This window comes from Centroberyx gerrardi, chromosome 12 (assembly GCF_048128805.1).
Source record: "Centroberyx gerrardi isolate f3 chromosome 12, fCenGer3.hap1.cur.20231027, whole genome shotgun sequence".
NCBI classification, from domain to species: domain Eukaryota; kingdom Metazoa; phylum Chordata; class Actinopteri; order Beryciformes; family Berycidae; genus Centroberyx; species Centroberyx gerrardi.
This window is the reverse complement of record NC_136008.1, coordinates 6,993,581-7,013,134: the sequence shown is the minus strand read 5'-3', so window position 1 is coordinate 7,013,134 and position 19,554 is coordinate 6,993,581. Positions and strand designations below refer to the sequence as shown.

Here is a 19,554-nt window from a genome sequence, read left to right as displayed (position 1 = left end):
TTTAATAAACAAGTCAATACACTGAAATGCAGCCATTGCAAATTTAAAATGCTGCTGGTTCTTGAATTAATTTGAAGGGTAAGCCACAATGTAGGACCCTGACTGTCAGACAGTAGCTGTCCCAATTCAAATTATGCAAAACACTAGAGTAGAGAAACACGAGTAGAGAAAATCGAGTAGAGAAATCAAAAGGTCATGTCATATTCAAATGTGGGCAAATGTGGGTCACTGGGAGGATTCAAGAAGCATGGGTGCCTATGAAGGCCAAGTCCAGTTGTAATGTAAATACAATAACTTTAAACTGAAACACACAAACAACATCAAATTTTGACTGTCATTACCAATCCTTGACATACTGCATGGCATAAATATAGTATTTATTCGTGTGAATATACAAGTTTGAATTTGAGTTACCCCCTTTAATGTTTCAGCTTCTTCTGTTGATGTTGTGGTCAGTGACTGTTGGAAATGAGGAGGCAGCGACCCGAAGGATCAGCCCGAGCAAATACAGCTGAGCGTGATCCGAACCACATGCTCTCCGGCTCCGTTTTATTTGTTTTCATCCACATTTGTTTCTCATTTTCATCTGGGATGCGTGCAGAGCTGAAGGTTTCTGCTCTCCTCAACCCATCGGGAGGGAGAGCGGAGACCGAGAAGAGGTTACGTTTGGTCAAGTCATGGACTATACACTGCAAAAAAAAAAAATGTCCGTCTCAAGTCATTTAATCTTGTATTTTGTCTTAAAGTTGTATTTTTCTTAAAGCATGTCAAAAAACAAATCTGCAAATGAGGTGAGACAGTCCCCCCCATGCTACTCGACGCGTTTCAGTGGAAAATATCTAAAAATAAGGTAAATCACTCAAATTATTTCAAGATGCAGCTGGAAATGAAACTGGAAATTACTGAAATTATCTGACTCTGTTGGCAGATTTTTAAGATTTTATGGTCAAACAACTGCTAAGATGGACATTTTTTGCAGTGCACTTGTTCAAATCACTGTGCTGAGCCATGAATCTTTGGACGGTGCATTCAAATTGACTCTCCATACAGTGGGACGATTCCCCCTGCAGAATATCTGAGCGACTGTGGACTGCACATTTCCACAGCCTTAAAATCCATTCAAAATCATAAAAGGGAAAGAGAACTCAACACCGCTTTGACAGTCAAAATCGAAACCTAAGTCTATATCGACGCTCTGGTCTCTTGTCCGTCACTCAGCGAGGCTAACAGCTGACTGGCAGCCTTTAAATCCCGCGGTAACATAAGACTGCGGAGAAAGGGGATTGTGAAGTTGCTCCGAAGGGGGTCCTGACCACTTGGCATTGTGTGCGGACGGACAGTATACCCCCTCTCCCACCCACCGCATTCAAAAGGTACATGATCTACCTATGGCTGTTTGCGCTGCCCTGACCCGTTGGCCCTCCTGCAGCCCGGCTCGGTTTCTGCGGTCCTGTGTCCCGGTGTCACCTGAGAACGCGGTGAGCGCCGAGCAGCGTCCGTACACACCGGGAGAACGGGGAACTGTTTCTGAACACATGTGTTTTTGATTCTTTGTGTCTTAAAATGGTCGATATCAAAGCATCTTGCCATCTAGTTTGGGACAGCACACAATTGGGTGTCAATATGTACAACACAAATGTGTGTTGTCCCGGAGTAGACACATGACACATCCTTTTTAAGAGTGCGTGCATGTGTGTGTGTTTGTGTGTGGGAGAGAGAGTCCACAGGTACTGCAATGTGAGCCCTTTCCCTCAGTGCGGTAATACTGACTTGCCACTCCATTGTGTGTGTGAAAGTGAACATGTTCTCACAAATTGTCTCAACACTTATTCTGCAGAACGTGCAAAGAGGCAAAGGATGGCTTTCCTTGCCAGAAATCAGAGTCCAACTTCCCAAAATGTAATGAAACACATTTACAGCAGACTAATAAATATGCATTTTATCTCACACAGGATCTACTATAAGTCTCAATGGAAAAAGAGAATGAGGATTCTGGGAGAGCAAGACAGCGCCACTGATACACATCTGTCTTCTTCTCTGTCATAATATAATACAGGTTCTCATGGACAGCTGTGTTTCTAATCTGCCAGGAATGGAGTGGGAAAGAGAGAGATACAGAGAGAGAAAGGGAGCGAGAGAGAGAGAGAGAGAGAGAGAGAGAGAGGCAACAGAACAGTAATGCAGATGGAGCTGAAAGCCAGCAGGGAAAAAGAAGAGAAATAAAGACAGTCGACATTTCACAGTGAAATGTCGACAGCTAAGAATAGGATCTCTGTGTGCCTTGTCAAGGTCCAGCAGAGCCTGGAAAGTATTCGATAAAAACACACTGCTGGAAAGAAAATTAGACTGGGTAAGTGAATGAAGTGGGGAAGGAAGCTTGTGTGTGTGTGTGTGTGTGTGTGTGTGTGTGTGTGTGTGTGTGAGAGAGAGAGAAAGAGAGAGGGAGAGAGAGAGAGAGCAGCCACAAGGTGGAGGTGAGCTGAAAGTGAAAAGGGTCAAGAAAGCATCCCCACCCCGTTTCAATCCTCCACCAAAACACACACTCACACTTCTGCACATAATCTAACACTCTGGCTCTGGTGGAGAGTGCTGTGAATAACTGCTGATATGCGACGTTAAAGATTAGCTTGTCTCGGGTCGGGGCCCTTGGTATTCTTGTGTAAATCTCCTGCCGCAGCGTGTTGCTGACACAAGAATATGACCAGGGCCGGGCTGAGGGGCCAGCCTACATTACAGAGAATAGCAGCAGCCTTTCTCTATCTGGTGCACTAATAACACACTGTCCTCCCACTGCAGATTACCATTTACGTTAAGAAGGCTAACCTTTGGTGAACCTAGTGTGCTAAACTCTCTCTGCAGCAGGGGTATTACTAGTTGGGGATAAGGGGGAGTGATTTCAGGGCGACCCAAGCTGGAGGTGATGCTGCTAGGTTAGACACACGGGGAGGAACCAGAGTCACATCTTGTCAGAGGCGGCAGAATTTCTAGTAGTGCCCAATGCTTTACAGAAAAGGTTTAGTGTTAAAAGGGCACGTAATCACTGAAAGATATTTAAAAAAATCGAATTGCGATTATTTGACAGAATATTGCAATTGCGATTCAAACTGCGATTCATATCATCACATAAATTGATCATCATATCATCAACTTATGACAAGTTTTTCTTGTTCTAATTAGAACTTTAAAATTGTTTAAAGAAAAGGGATTTTGTTAAAACTAATAAATGTATAGTGAATAGTGTGTGCAGAATTTACTGAGTTTGAGTATGTTGAACAGAACAGTACCAATACTGTACGTCCATTTTGGACGCAGCCTCAGTCTGCGATTTGGAAATTGCAGAAGTTCACATTGCGATTTCGATTTTTTTTTTATATCAATTGTTCCGCTCTACTAATCAGAGTTCTACAGTGAGACTGAACCACTGTGGTTCCACACTGCGAACAACATGTTCAACAAGTCAGCTGAGCAACCAGGGGAACTTGGTCGAAGTGTGGACAGTCAACAACCTTGCCGGCTGTCCACCGCAGCTGAACATTTCACAGTCATGAACAATAGTTCCGCCTGGCAAGTGCAAAATGAATTATAGCCATTTCCCAGTTCTCTTATTCTTTTCTTATATTTCAAAAACTACAGGAATAAATGTCTCAAAAAACGACGCTTGGACAGGTGCATCCATTGTTGGGGTCGATGGTAATTGAGTTTGTTGTGTCTACTGATTGGCTGGAATCGGTACTAGTCAATAAAAGGCCAAGGTGCGCAGATTTCTCAACAGAAATTTAGGAAGTGAAAAAAATTTAAAAAACAGTGATTGGTGGTGCCATTCTTTATAATAAGAGCAATTAATAACTACACCATTGATATTTTACCAAGAATTTTAAAAACCTTCATACATGACGCCAAGCATTAGCTCAACCAAGAATAGCCTAAGTGTTTTCTTACCTGGTAGGCAGCGTAGTCCAAACATGTCTCGACTCCTGGCGTTTAGCCCAGTCTGACTCAGCATCCTCTCCTGTGAGGGAAACAGTGTTGAGGTTAGCATTGTGTAATTCCTCTTGTTACAAAATTAATTTCCCCATTTTACATTTCACATGTTATCATATGTTAGAAGACAGGAGGAGTCCCGTACTTCAAGGCAAATTACATACTGCTGATAGTACGCAGTAAGAAGTAGCCAGGTTAACTTTTGCAGACAGTAAAACACTAAAAATTACTAACTTTATAATGCTAAGTTAACAGAAATAGACACAGGCTGGCTGCAGCACTTCTCAAGTCAAGTTTATTCGGAGGAGAGAATGAGCCTACCTAGATCTGACTAATCAACAATCAATCACAAAACAAAATGATGCGATGCAGTATGTAACAAATAAAACAAGGAACAAAGCACAAGACACAAAGTAGCATGTTGAAAACTTTAAAGCCAAACCTAGCCGACCCGGAACCACCAACCTTAGATCCCTCAGTGAAGACAAGGAAAAACGTATAAGTAAAAGAAAATGGAAGAAACCTTTGGTGGGCCAATAATACTTCTGAGTTATTGTGCATTCATGTGCTCGGATATATTAGCAAATTTCCTACTTGGTAATTTCACATGAACGCCAAAGTCACATGAACGAAAAAGTCGGAAACTGAGAAAATTTTGCTACAGTTTTGTTTCAGTCAAGGTTACACATGCACCTTTATTGCAAGTTTGTTGTTAGCCAGACTAACCTAACATTTGTTTGAATGAAGTTTGTCAGATTAGCTTGTTAAACTGCGAGACATCCATGTTTGTTTATTTTCTGTCTTTCGGGTTTGATTTTCCGACATAACAGCGCATGAATGCAACGCTGTTTAGCAGCCGACTTGAAAGTCCCGAATGTCGGACCTTCCCACCAGCACATGAACGCACCATTTGCTGAACCTTGCAAGTACCTGGATTACCCCGAAAGCAGTGTTTGTTTTGAAATGAGTAATGTACTGTTTCTCATCTATGCCACAAGCACCTCAGATTGTTTACGCCAAAAGCAGACTAAACAACAGAATTAGTACAGGGTGAAAGCCATATCTGTCACATTTGGTCTTGTTGATCATATTTATCCATTGGCTCAGCCTGCTTCTCTCATCAAAGTCTAGTTCTTCTCAGTGGGCCCTATTCCCAAAGACAAAGCCAACCGCACAATGCTCCATGATTCTTAGTTTCCATGTTGCTGTTCCTTTCTGCTCTCTCTACGATAGCCATGAAGTCTCAAGTACTTCAGTCTGTTCTGCAGGCAGAATCCAATCCCACAGAACCGCAGAGGTTACTATAACCAGACTGCTAGCTTACTAGCACATATGGATCCACTTAGCTTTGCTACTACCCCCCACTGAAAAACCATTTACATTTATCGGCTAGGAATCACATAATATGCCAAGACGTGCACCGTGAAAGTAGGACATGATTATACAGGTGGCGAACAAGCTTTAGCCTAGTACAGAAATAGAGAAACGGCCTTGAGTCGACGAAGAAAACTGTACATTATAGAGACTCAAACTACTCTCTCAGCAATTCTTTTTGGCCCACAATGAAACTATTCATCATTATGTTTCATTTTAGGCACCGGCTTTATCACACAATACTGCCGTTTCTTCGAGTCAGCAAGGATGTGTGAACAATAACAATGGATCCACTCAGTGACCTGTGTTATGCTAACAATTTAGCAGTGTGGTGAACTCTGTGTTAGCAGCATGCTAATGAAAACCTGAGGCTCTAAGCCTGTGCCCTCTACATAAAAAACCAGGCAACATTTAAACAAAGGCGACCTTTGCTCCTTGAAAAGCTAGTAAAATCACACTCATTCATAGCTGGTTGTTTTCTTTGTATGTGAAAGTGTCCGGCCGTTCCATAAAAGGGACCTGCAGACTCTGCAGTTTGCTGCTAACGCTAGCTTGATGCCACATTAGCACGCTTTGGAGAGCAAATAATCTTTTTCACATATCTGTCAACTTAGGTCTTAGATCTTTTATTTTCCATGAAATTTTGGTGTAATGCCATTTTTATGAAGCAAATAAATACATCAATTCTAATTTTTGAGTTGTTCACCCAACACAATTCTTTTAAGATTTCCACCAGTTCTGAATGTAAGTGACTTTGTACACTGTTTTTTTCATATGTAAACCAGGGCCAAGTAATCCACGAATAAAGCAATAAAAACGATTCTGAGGTTTTACTCAATCCAAATGATTCTTGCACTCTGAGGATATGAGATTTCTTAAATGAAGCTGTGTGGGCAATTTTCTAAATGTTCTATCTGGCTTAATATCTCGCGATGAAATGGTTTGAGCTGCCAAATCCAAAGTCCGTAATAAAACTACTGGATTTAGCCAATCCTAGCTTTGCAGTTCTCCCTCAAATCATAAATTTCCAAGACATTAGGCTGTGTTTATTCCAAGATGTTCAGGATAGGGTTATAGTTCCAACAATTTTACTGACCAAATGAAAAGGCCCCATGAACTGAGTTAGCAATTTTGTTGGTGAAAAACAAGCCTTTTTTTTTTTTTCAAATTATAAGGCAGGACACTAAAATTTTACAAGACTTAGTTTCTGCTTGCCAGAGCATTGTTCATTTTATTTCCATCTGGCTTTAAATGTCTCATGCTTTCCCTCCTTCTCTCCGTCAACACCCACAGAAAACCCACAGCTGAATTCCTCATCCCCCTTTTCAGAACATCAGAGGCTATTCAGATCTTGTTTTGTTATTCCTTTGATAAGTCAAGTTCCTTGGATCTGTCCTCTGAAAGCTGCCAAGACTGACAAACGTGTGCCTCAGGGTCTTGAGTGGTAAGTGAACACACTAGATAACACTGAGAGATAGCAGCTGAAGTACTACCGTCACTCCGCTGTAAGTTGGGGTGTATAAGTGTGTGAGAAGTGGAGGTACCTCAGTTGAGTTAGTGAAAGTTAGATTTATAAACTCAATAAGTAGGATGGAGTATAACGATCTAGACGCATTTAGCTGTGACTCGCAGGCATTCCTCCAAGACATTAAATCAACTGTTACGACTTGTCTCGCACTCCGCAGGTAAAACAAGCAGCCAGGCGAGAGAGATAAGGAAAGTGGGAGTGAGATAATGTCTAGACTAAATCTTTAAAACTACTTGCGGCCAAAGAGAGACTGTCCCCAAACCTCACTGAGTCACACAGCACTGAAGAACCACATTTCTGCTGAGGTTTCACTATTTGACTTTTGCTTCATTGTGTGGCTTCGGCGCAACACCGCTCTATCACTTTCACTGCTTCTTTCTCCCCCGTGCTGCCTCTCTCTCTCTCTATACTCTGCCCCACTTTTGCCCTCCTCCTCCTCCTCCTCCTCCTTCTCTTCCCCCATCATCCCTCCTCCCTCGGGGGGAACGCCGCCAAGGCCTATTGCAGTTTCCATTGCTCATGGCTTCCCCTCGCTACTGCGGCCAGACTTCTGCAGTAAGCGTGCGTGTTCCTGGGTCTGGAACATACCTCTCTTTCCCCCCAAATAGGCCAAGCTCAGAGCAGAGAGCATGAACATGGGTTTCAGCGGCACACTAGCAGAAATTGTAAACTCACGTTGCATCTTAATCTCATAATGTGATCTCCTATTACGTCTTAAAATATTATTTTACCTGGAACAAGCGAAAACACTGCCAAATGGGGTGTGATAAAATCAGTACAATTCAGCTTTTAACCAATTTTCTCGAGGCAATATCTTACAATTAGGCCGATCCCCTGCTCTGATAATGCCACCTGTTTTGAAATCCTGTAAACAAGTTGAATTGCATAAAAAACAAAAATTCTCTTCCCTTCGGATTTTTTTCTTTCACTTGTTTCAGGAATATGATTTCCAGCTCCAAACCAGATTGAATTACTTGAAAAGAGGGACATATTTTTGCAGTGCCGTCCCAGAACCACATAAGCCACACATTGTGGGTATTTAGTCCGTTCCGTTGTTAGGACGGACAAGAATGAGCCTGTTTTGGAAGCTAGTTAGTGAGTTATGCTCTCCTTGGGGCTTGTAAAATACATACGCTTTTAGCTGCTGTTTGCTGTACTGTTCATAGCCTGTTTATTTGTGTTGTGCTGCTCATTTCCTCACATGAATGGGGAAAGTCAAATGGCATATTGAAGCGGCTTCGAAAACAAATAAGGATATGAGGTAGTTTTGCTAAACATGGGCTCACTTTGAAGTGTTTTCCCCCCTTATCCCATTCACAGCTACTTCTGAAATGCACATTTTTCTGCAGACAAAAGATGGACTGAAACCCTAAACCGTATTTTTGGATTGCCAAGACCTGTGGCTTTGGTCTTCATTCCTTCTCTTTCCTTTCAAAGCAAAGTAATGATGTAATACATTTGCTAGAATAGAAACAGTAGACCTGACATCAAATAGATTCATGCACTGAGAGCAAAACGCCAAGGGCCAAAACAAAAAAAAGGCCTGAATGTAATCAACAGTTCACAATGGAATGAGGTACTCAGTGGAAATATACTACTAACTAGATACTATACTACCTGCATAAAAAATACCATAATTGGCTTGAATTCCAGCACGGGCTGCATTTCAGCCTTAATATACACAAAACACAGGATGCAAACAGGTTCAGACATATGAGGGAAAATTATCAATGTTTCATGAATTGGGAATTCTTATGGTTAAAGTTTAATGTGAAAATTATTGAATCTCTCCATTGCGGATATGCAGCTTTTAACCCTCTTTTCCTGAATAGCCTGCGGCAATTAGCATAACTCCCCCTACTGTAATTTCTTATCCATTCTGAATGCTTGACAAGGGAATATATACAGCAGTGCCTGCTCTGTTGGCCATCCTTCATCATAACAGCGTCGGTCTAGACTTGGCCCGCAACAAACGAATAATTAACTGGCTGTTTTAATGATATCCCTTCTGAATGATTTGCAATTCATGTCTCTTAAACATATTTGCATGTTCATTAGCCGTTCCCCCTTAATGCCGGTTTGTACAGTGCAGACAGAGCATGTTGATAGCCGACAGCTGATGTTTGTGCAGTTCATGATGCACAATGGCGTCAGCACAGGAAGGCTTCAAAGGTCAACTGAGGCAAAGTGAAAAGGTGTGTGAGGCTTTGATGGGCGTCAGGCTTGTAGTTTAAACAGAGGGTAAAACAGTAATGGCAGTATCCAAAAAAGCAGAGGAAGAGGAAATCAGTGCAATGCAACTGGAACTTTACTGAACTGTTTCCATGACATGCACAGGCACACATCCACACACTACGTGGCTTGATGGCAAGTTTTCATCAGACAGTACACTGCCTGTCAGTGGAGCCCAGAAATACTTGTCACTGACTTTCTTGTTTTAAAAAGCGCAGCAGGGAAGCCTAGTGGTTAGAGAGACAATTCTGTGACTAAACGGTCACAAGTTTGATGCCTACAACAGCGATGTGTTTTTAGATTTTTTTAGATGGATCGTTTTTAGACAGTCTCTGACAGTTTACAGACAGTTTTCCCTGACGCATATAATGGTAGTGTAATGGACTTGATGTATGATGTTGGGATGTGTGACGGCATGTACATTTGGGTATTTATTACTGTGTGTTCATTTATCTGAGTCTTGCTAACTTGTCTTGTTATTTTTACTACATCTTTGTTGCATCTTGAGCCTGGAGAAACAATATTTCATGTCACTGTGTACACTACAGTCTATATATATATATGTAAATTTATGCAGCTGAGATGACAAGAAAGCAGAACTTGTGTCCTTTCAAAGTCTCCTCCTCTTGGTGTTCGGAGCACATTTATGACTCTGAAGTAGGGCTGGGCGATATGATTGAAATCAATATCACAATAATCATAAGGATTTGTTTTCGATACCGATGTGTATTACAATGTGTCTCAAAATCACGTTAAATAATCAAAATTGTTTCATACCTCATCTTTTCTTAGTTTTTAAATAACATTTGCTTGTTATCAATTTAGACAGCAGAATCGTGTGTTACGATATCCCAAAATCACCATATCACCACAATATGATTCCACTGAAAGACTATAAACGATAAGATTGCATTATCGCCCACTACTACTCTGAACCCCTCACCTGCTAAGTCAAGTCTAGGTGAGAGTGTCAGAAATGTCAAAGTGTCAAAAATAGCCAACATGTAAATCTGTGGCTCATAATAGACTTTGTAATGCTGTTTGTGTTTCGACAGTCACTCACTCTGACAGCTCAGTTCCCACAGGCGGAGTTGTCAAAGCCATTTCATACACTCGAAACAGACAAACGACCTGGCCCCCTGAGACCAAGCCCTTTCTCTATAGTGAATAGTGCCGCTGGTTAATTATCACCCAATGCCAGATCGATACACCCTCTAAAAAGGGACATAAATCCGCTCTGGCGTCGAAAAGGAGCCCATTGTTGTGTTCAGTTTCAGTGTGGGAAGCTTCGGCAGCTCAGCGGCCGGTACTGAACGTGACGTCTGGGTCCTGTGGGAGCGGGTGTGGGTGTCTGTGCCGTTTTGGCCCGCTCCTATCAGGCCGGGATCTCCAGCCACTCTGAAGGGAGCTCAGCTGAACCCTCCTCTGGCATTTTTGCTTCTGTAGAGCTTTGTGCTGTGAGCCTTTCATGCTGGCTGCTTCAAAGCCGGCTGAGAGATGCAGATAGAGGGAACTCAAGGGGATACGGGCAGCCAGAATAAGCCAGAATGAGCCTGGTTATACTGTCAAGTTATAGGCTTAACCATCTTTGTTTGTCCTTTATGCATTAATGCAGTCTTCTTTATACCTTTTGGGTTCACAGTTTATGCTGCCTAGATCAATGTTACACTGTTGAGAATACATCCTCCAATACATGAAAGATGCAAACCTGCTGATTCAAATTCAGCCTATGATTGGATTCATTTCTCTACAGTCTCCACATGGAAGTGAAACCCTGGAGAGTGTGTGGGTGGCCCATGCATATCATCTATACAGCCTACCACTGCACATTACAATATCCTGGGCACAGACACACTGCTCATACCAGGACACTTGGGATTCCAGTGCTGTGATGATTTCAGCCCTGCACGTCTCATTCTGAGGTAATCAAATTCAAAACTCCTGCACCTCCCCGCTGCTGTCTCCATGGCGACAGCCAGATGTTGTGCACATCACCCCCACTACTGCACATGCAAGCAGCGCCCGAGGGCGGAGTAAAGAGGCATCTGTTACCGTTTCCCCCTGCGGCTGCTGAAAATAACCAGGGAGGAAAAAAAATCCAGGCAACACAAAGAGAGAGCCAAGAGCCAAGAGCCAAGAGCCAAGAGCCCGGAGGAATTGGCAATTCTGAAAGACTTCACATGTACACGTCGCTTTGTGCTGTCTATCAAACTAATGAGCCCTAGCCTCTATCCTCTCAGGTGCTGCTGAACCTGGAGAGTATCTGACGGAGCGTTTGAAATGCAGCAGCCAAGGTATTTTGTCTTGGACATTTCACAGCAATTCATTGTGGCATTTTGTGACCTTTGAAAGCTTTAGGAATTAAAGCAGCTGAAACAGGCTAAAACTGTTCAGTGCAGTTCTCTGGAGATGCTGCCCCGTCTGCCCCATTTGTCTTGTCACACAACTAGTAGTGAGACGCCTCCGAGGCGAGCCGACCCCCTGCCATGAGAAGTGATTAAGATTCACCAACTCTTCCCTCGCCCTTAATTAGGCACGCAGCCAAAGATCCCATTTAAAGACAGGTGACATTAGTTTTCTCCCTACTGTCTGGGGCAGAATAAATCAGCAGCCCCCGTGTCCCAGTTTCCCCTGCAATCCTGTGTTGTGCACAAAAATAACACCAGGCAGTCCTCAGTGAGAGAGGGACCACACTGACAAAAACCTCTGTGAAGGATCTCTGGTGAGAGACCGCAGGTTTCTAATCCAGTCTGCCTGCAAACCACCTGAATTTCACTGTCTGCATTTATAGCCAAACAGAGTGAAAGATGGTAGCTGCTTCCTGTATCATTACTTGCTTCCTGGCCACCCTGCTTTCTAATCACATGAGGAGGGTTGATGAGTAACAGCACTGGCAAGGCAATATAATGATGGGTTGTTGTTGTTGGGTAATGAACTTATTATAACATTTAATTCCACTACCTGGCAAATCATAACTCAGGCATTTCTCATGGTGATTTTGGGGTATTTTGGTCAAGTGCCTGAACAGAGAAGATATGAGGCTTCAGTGAAGCTCTGGACCATCAAAAAGAGAGAGAGAGAGAGAGGAGAAAATAGCTTATATTTTCACAACCAAACGCTTAAAAGTAGGCTTAACCGATGCGTCTCAGAAGAAAAACCATCTTTCTGCATGAATAATCCCATTCAAACCCACATTTTCTATCAAAATGCGATACAATATACGAATTAGCAGCCTTCTCGTTAAAGTTACACAGCAATGGGTCCGACAGTACAGCACAAATTTAACCTTAAACTTACCTTAATATCGGGGAGCATCTGCCTCACTTTGAACGTGGTTTTAGATCCTGTCAACATTTTTGACGCTAGCCGACTCTCGAGTTGCTCGGGAAAATATGAGAGGAGGAAAAAAAAACTGTATGGAAAAAAAAAAACTGTAGTGTGTTATCAGCGAGGGGACGCAAGGTTATCGCCTCCTTCCATTTTTTTTTTTTGTACCGAGAAACCCGTTAAAAGAAGACGGTAACGTTGTGAGAAATATACTAAGTGAGCTAGCCTGTATCACCGGCTGCTGCTACAACGGAGGTGTTCACTGTGGACAGGCAAACTATTTTCGCTCTTTTCATCGCTATTCCCCCTGACAGCATCCATGTCCCGACCAAAAAACACAAAACGACAGCTCACCCTGCTGAGATAACCCAAACCCGGACTATTAATAATTGCGTAGTTGTTAGCCACTTTAAAGGGAGAGATGTGTTCACCGCTACCCGCTGCTTTTCTATTTGTTTATTCCCTCGCCATAGTGAAAATGACACACTGGTGAAAGAAAAAAAACACCCAAGTGCACCAGTGGAGCTTCTTAAAGGGCCAGTGCGCCTGGAGAGTCCCAATCTGGGGGTCCCAAAATTGTATTATTTAACAGAGGTGTGACCAAGTCAACGTTGCTTTGGGTCCCAAGTCAGTCTCAAGTCTTGAGGCACAAGTCTCAAGTCAAGTCCCAAGTCTAAATGTAAATAACCAAGTCAAATCCATGTCATTGGTAGTATATGATGTAATATTGTGTAGTAAACAATGTATATTAAGTATGTATATGACCTAGTATAGGATGTATATGATGTGTGTGTATATATGTAGTATGGTATATGATGGTATGTAAAGCCCTTTGAGACTTGACTGTGATAAAGGGCTATGTAAATAAACAAGACTAGAGTAGACTAATGTCAAGTCTCAAGTCTAAATAGAACACCAAGCCAAGTCAGAACAAATCAGTCCAGTATTAATTGAATATCTAAAACAAAATATCTATGACTTTTCAATGCAATATGTTTTTAATAGGATAAAAACTTGGTAAAGGCATCATGAGTTTGATTTCTATAATCAGTTTCAACTTCAGTAAATTCAATCATTCCATACAAATTCAGAAAACAGAATTTAAATTCAGTTGTCTGGTGGAACAAATCTCATCACTTTCAATCTAAGTCATTTACACAAACACAAGATCTTTTGTCAAGACTTTAGAAACCTTTTCAAGTCATGAAAGTACAAGTCAAGTCCCAAGTCACCAGAACCCAAGTCAAGTCAAGTCTCAAGCAATTCAAATTGTGACTTGAGTCTGATTCGAGTCCAAGTCATGTGACTCAAGTCCCCACCTCTGTTATTTCACTATCTTTTCACTCACAAGAAGTTGGCACAATGAGAGAAAGTATAAGGAAAACCCCTCACTGCCTACAGTACAGACACTAAATCCTGTTTAAATCTTCTCAGATGGGACTCCTAAGGACCAAATCTTATCAAATGGGGGCCCGGTCCACGGTTTAATAAATATCTATTTGGAGGTCCTTAACTTGTAGAAGTTTGGAAATCTGGTGTAGCAGACATACACACACATCAACTTAGAAAATTTGGGTTGAAAGACAGATTTGATGTTCACATGGCAGTTCATCCTCATTTCCTCAGGTTTGTGCTGCACTTGTTCTTATTATCCCTTGTTTTATACCATCTTCTTTTATCTATATTTGTGTCCTTTGTTTACAAACCAGACGAACCTGTTTGCTATAGAAACGCTTTATATGTAAATTTGACTCGACTCTTTCAAGCATTAGTTGCATGCATGACTTGTTTGTAGAGTGACATCCAAGTAAACACCTTTTGTTGCACACACGATGAATATAAACAAAATGAATGAGTGCTTGTTTGCTCCTTGATCCTCTTTTTAGAAAGAATGTTTTCCCACCCACCACCATATCATCACCCCCTGCCACACTAAAATGCAGCTTTCGCTTTTCATTATTGAGGCAAATTGGTGTTGAGTGTTTAAATTGAATTAGAATAGCTGAGCCAGTCAACAAACATCAACACCTTCACTGCACTCAACATTCAACTCTTGGCCTCTTGTGCTGCCAACCTGCAAAAACCCTCATCCGAAATAAAACCATTGAGTTATTTTACAAGATATACAATATTTACAGCCCCATTTTGTTCAGCAGTACCTTTTGGTGATCCTTCAGCGGGTCTGAATGGGGATCGGCTCCTCTTCTCTCTCATCCAAACTGCCGGAAAGAAAACCCCCAGCAGCCCTGTTTTAGACAGACAATACTGGAGGCCGATTCGGAGGAAATTCCTTCCAGTGACAACAGGGAAAGTTTGACTAATCCTGAGCCACAGTCTGTCCGGCTGCACAGGTGGGGAGACGCCGTCCTTGTGAACTATAATAGAGAGGTCTGGATTTTTTTACCACATGGGAAACTGCTCAATATTACATAAGGGTCTCCGATTTCTCTAATACATAAAACAGCCCCAGACACAGGACCTTGCATCATCTGAGCTGGAGTTATTCTGCAATGCATAATGCAACAAGGTTAGGGTAATGTAGCATGACACATGACAAATAGATATAAACAATGAAATCTTTGTCAAAGATGCTAATTCTGTTAAAACTACTGGATTAGTTTTATTACTATTCCATTGAAATGTATCCAAGTTTGTTTTATATGTGTGCAGCTCCGCTTTAATAATGATAATAACGTGATACTTTATGGATGGCTGTGAGGAAATTCTGTTTTCTCATGCGCTCCCCCCCATCCCCCCCCCACAGGTCAGAGGTCAGAGGTCAGCTACAGAGCAGCACCTCTGGAGCTGGTAGGGGTTCAGTGTCTTGCTCAAAGACACTTCAGCAGGTCGGATGTTTTCTGTCAGTCTTCTAGTGAAAGAACAGTCTCACTACGCCACCCTGCTGTCCCATTAACAGTTACAGTTAATGTTATGGGTGAGTATAAAGCAACTGTGAAATGTTGCCTGTTCCAAGCTACTTCACACCTTCCAGCTAGTGCTTTGGCTTTACAAATGGCACATAAAGATTATTATATATTTATTATGTGCATTTTTGTTGCAAAATGATGTATATTAAAATACATTTTAATATTTATTTGATATTCATATTATTTAAGTAGATCTTCAATTATATTTTTATGGAATCTTTAGCATACCATGGGTCACATGTTTGCAGCTTATATGAACCTGAAACTTAAAGAAAACTAGTTGGGTTTTTTTTATATGAAACTGACAAAGATTGAAGAAACACAAACAATGTTCTTGAAATACAATGAGAATTTATTCAAACGGTGCAAAAAAGAAAATTAATAATAATTATAATAATAATAACCTAACATAAAATCTGATGTTCTTTCTATCCAGATTGCACTGTCACACAGCCTTAGGGCTCTCCTCTCGAAAAAAAAAACATTAAAACGATAAACAATAAAAAATAAAAACAACAGATCAGAATACCAGGACAACTGAAATCAAGTCAAAATAATGCACAAATTTGGTAAAATGGATTGCCATTTACATGCAACAGTTCCAGTCCCATGCAACTCAAAGTATCCCGTGTTAATGTTGCCGTTGATGACTATTCTGTCCCACAGAAATGACAGCGATGTACAATATATAAAAAAATATTGGGTCAGGTATGTCGCAAAACAAAGTCTGAGCCATTTCTGTTCTGATTTGGTGGAAACGAGCTGGGTCAACAAGATCATTACTGTCATGTTTTAGCATAGCACGGATTGGTGGCTGTAGAAAAAAAGTAAACAAAACTTAAAAATCAAATAAAAACAAACAAACAAACAAACAAATAAAAGCCAGTCTGCTAGACAATTAGCCATGTGAGAAAGAACATCCTAAATCGTCTCAACTAAACATTCCACAAGGAAACTTCTGAAAAAATCTTACTATAAATATATATTCTCAAATCGTATCTTGTCAGGTCAGCAATGAGGAAATTAGTTTGCAAACGAGAGAGCCTCGAGTTTTAACGAGGCCGGTTCGGGAGTCGCCCTCCACAGCCAACATGTCACCTTCTGATCAACACTGATTCCACCCCAAAATTCAGCCTCTCACAAGCTTATCATCCACACTTGTTTTAGTGTCCAACAATATACATTCTTACCTTTTTAAAAACACTGTAAAACTTTGGGCTTACAAAAATAACTTGAACATATTTATACAACCTCTCACTGTAATTTTTTCTTAAATACAAAAAAAGTGTTTGCAGTCTGTAAAGTCCGATGTTTGACATGTTCTCTGTGAGGCATCCGTTTCCTTGCGAAAAAAACAAAAAAACAAAAATGGACCTGTGTGGTTGTAAGCTAATTATTACATTAATGGGAGAGGAAGAGAGTACACATAGGTACACATTTTTAAAGACAGGCATCAACTTCCCACAGTAAGGGAACTCTGTGTCTTATTTGAGCTGAAATACTAGAACATGGATTCATTCAGCATTAGTGCATCAACACACGTCAACACACACAAACACGGCACACGCAAATGTTGTTTGGGATATAGCATAGTGGTGCAGTGACGGGGGAATTGGTTGGTTCCATTTTATAGTGTCCATTACCTTTAAAAGCCTAGTGTTACTTTAAATGCACAGCAAAAAAGATGCCCTCCTTTCTTGACCAATTATTGCAAAGTGGAAAATAATCAGTGTCAAATTAGTAGTCTTGTAAATTATTCTCCAACATTTTGATCTTTTTTATTTGTAGTTCTGATATAGGGCATGACGACCTCCAACACTGACTAAAAAAAGAAAAAAGAAAACAAGGGTGCCATCCATTGGGCAAGGCAGTGAATTGCATACTCAATTGTGCTTTAAAAGAGACTGATCGACTGATGTCAAAGAGTGGATACAGTCAGAGGAGTAGAGCAGCTACTTCTATTGTTTTTTATCTCAAAATAAATTCCCCACCAGTTAAAATGGCTTATTAGGAATATGGGAAAAATCACAAATGGCAATTCGTTATTTTGACATAAGTACAATTAATACAGCCTGAATTTAGAAATTAGAGCAAGGAAGACTCAGTGAAAGGAGCATCAGCCAATATCAAATATTTGATATGAAAAATATAACGGCATAAGTTCAATAGCTTCAAAGGTAACAGAAAAAATGAAAACAATTTTCATTTGTTCAATTTTTGGGGGGAAATAATAGTAGAAACTGCAGCCAATGAAGCAAGCAGCGGATACTTGATGTTCATCTTGCACAAACATACAAACAAGATTGTGATGCCACAAGGACAAAGACTGAAAAAGGCAACTAGGAAACTGAGTTAGATGGTGACACTGGCACCAAAATGCTGTAGCTCTATGGTAACCGAATCTTTAGAGAAAACCTTCCGGCCTGCGCCCCTGTTTTCCTGCGAATGGAGGTGGCAGTGTCTACAGTTCTGACGTGAACGAAGGACAACAGTCAGGCCCCTTCAAAAACAGTAACAACATGTCTATGGACATCAGGAAAGTGCTTGAATTTGTGCAGAAAGAGGTTAAGCGACTGGTTTTGGAGGTACGAACGCTTGAAATTGAGAAACCGCCTTCAGTAGAACTTGATCATTTGTGGTGAGCGACCGAGCGAATACCAATAAGGTGTCCCATTTGTCAAGATACCATGAAGGTATAACTTAGAAGTAATATTGGTGTGATCATGACACAGGCCAACTAAAGAGATTGTATGAAACATGTTTCACATTTCTCAACCATCAGAGTAAAGAGGTTTTGACATTTCATAACAGAATTGAGCATTCTATTACCAGAAAATGTTAATACAATGTGAATGTGATTGAGTGTCAGCATCCAACAAAAGTGCATGCGGCACTTAGCAGCATGCAAACAAAAATTGGAGACAATCGTCACTGCTGGAGACATGCTCTATTAGCAACATTATGTCAGTTGCTTAAAAACAATCCGTTAGCTTCCTCTCCAAGGCGACTAACCCTCTGCCTGTCACAAACAGAAACGTATGAAATAAGATTTCAACAATTTAACATTTAACATAATAGCACGCCATGCATGTCATCCGTGATGACGGGTGTCTCCAAAATGTGTTTAGAAATATGCAGGATGTGACATTTTGACTTCTGTTGCGTAGTGTTGCATGCCTCAGTTGGCCACAATAATGAAATGCCACAACACCAACCATGGATACAGACAGAGGAAGACCCAACTGAGAAACAGTAACATTCCAACATACATAGTAAATACTCTGGGTCAGGCTCTGGGAACAGGATCTATCTTAGTGCTGTCTTTGTTCTACAACGCCTGGTCAATAATCTGATCAAATATTCTTAGTCTTCAAAAGGTTGACATCTTGACAACATCCAGTAAATATATATGGTTTGGACACAATGTTGAATTTTGAGGTGATGTTTGTGTTTCCAAAACGATATCACTAACAGTGTAGAGCAGATGTGTTGAATGCATGGAGATTTATCTGTTGCATTCTGTAACATTAGCACCACAGCAGCTCACAGAATGCTTACTCATTAGCATAGCATGGTAGCTTCAATTTGCATTACGCAAATGACGACCAACAAAAAAGCAACTCGACAAGGATAAATTCTGCTGTTTCCCGAGGTACATACAACGCGAGCATCTAGTAACAGTAGTGTAAAATCTGCATAATGCTGAACTCATCCCAACTGGATGTGTCTTCAAAATGATCAAACACCCCTCAATTAACCAATCAAAATATTATCACGTACCACAAATGGAGTAGAGACACTCATGCCATCTGTTTGTGCTTGCTTCATAGTGTGTGTAGTAGTGTGAGTCTGTATTAGTGTGTTCGTGTGTGTGTGTGCATTGGTTAGTGTATGTATGGCGCCTGCCATATACATTCTCTCCACCAGGAGGAGACAGTAGCAAGGCGTTGAACGCGGATAACGAGGAGGAGAGCCTGCAGCTCACACACACTCTCGCACACATACACAACGCCTGCATAAGAGCCACAGCAAAATGTAACAGAAGTGCAGTTAGTTAATTCTATGGTCTAACGTGTGACCCGGCCGTCAGCAGCCACCCCGTTTTCTCTGCGGTCGTGTCGACTCTGCCACGCTGCGGTGTCGCCTTTTCCAACAGGAGGTGACACAGCTGAAAAGGGAAGGAGC

General features: G+C 41.3%; 1 protein-coding gene across 1 annotated transcript in view; it reads right to left on the bottom strand.

Annotated features, from left to right (window-relative positions):
• The window catches only part of mtmr11 (myotubularin related protein 11), a 41,716-nt gene extending 28,851 nt beyond the window's left edge, over nt 1-12,865 (bottom strand). Inside the window, exons 1-2 of the mRNA XM_071907162.2 lie at nt 12,413-12,865; nt 3,940-4,009 (exon numbers count right to left, since the gene is read on the bottom strand). Coding sequence (XP_071763263.1) covers nt 3,940-4,009; nt 12,413-12,469 — 127 coding nt within the window. The 5' untranslated portion in view covers nt 12,470-12,865. The remainder of the gene's footprint in view (nt 1-3,939; nt 4,010-12,412) is intronic.
• Between the last annotated feature and the right edge of the window lie 6,689 nt (nt 12,866-19,554).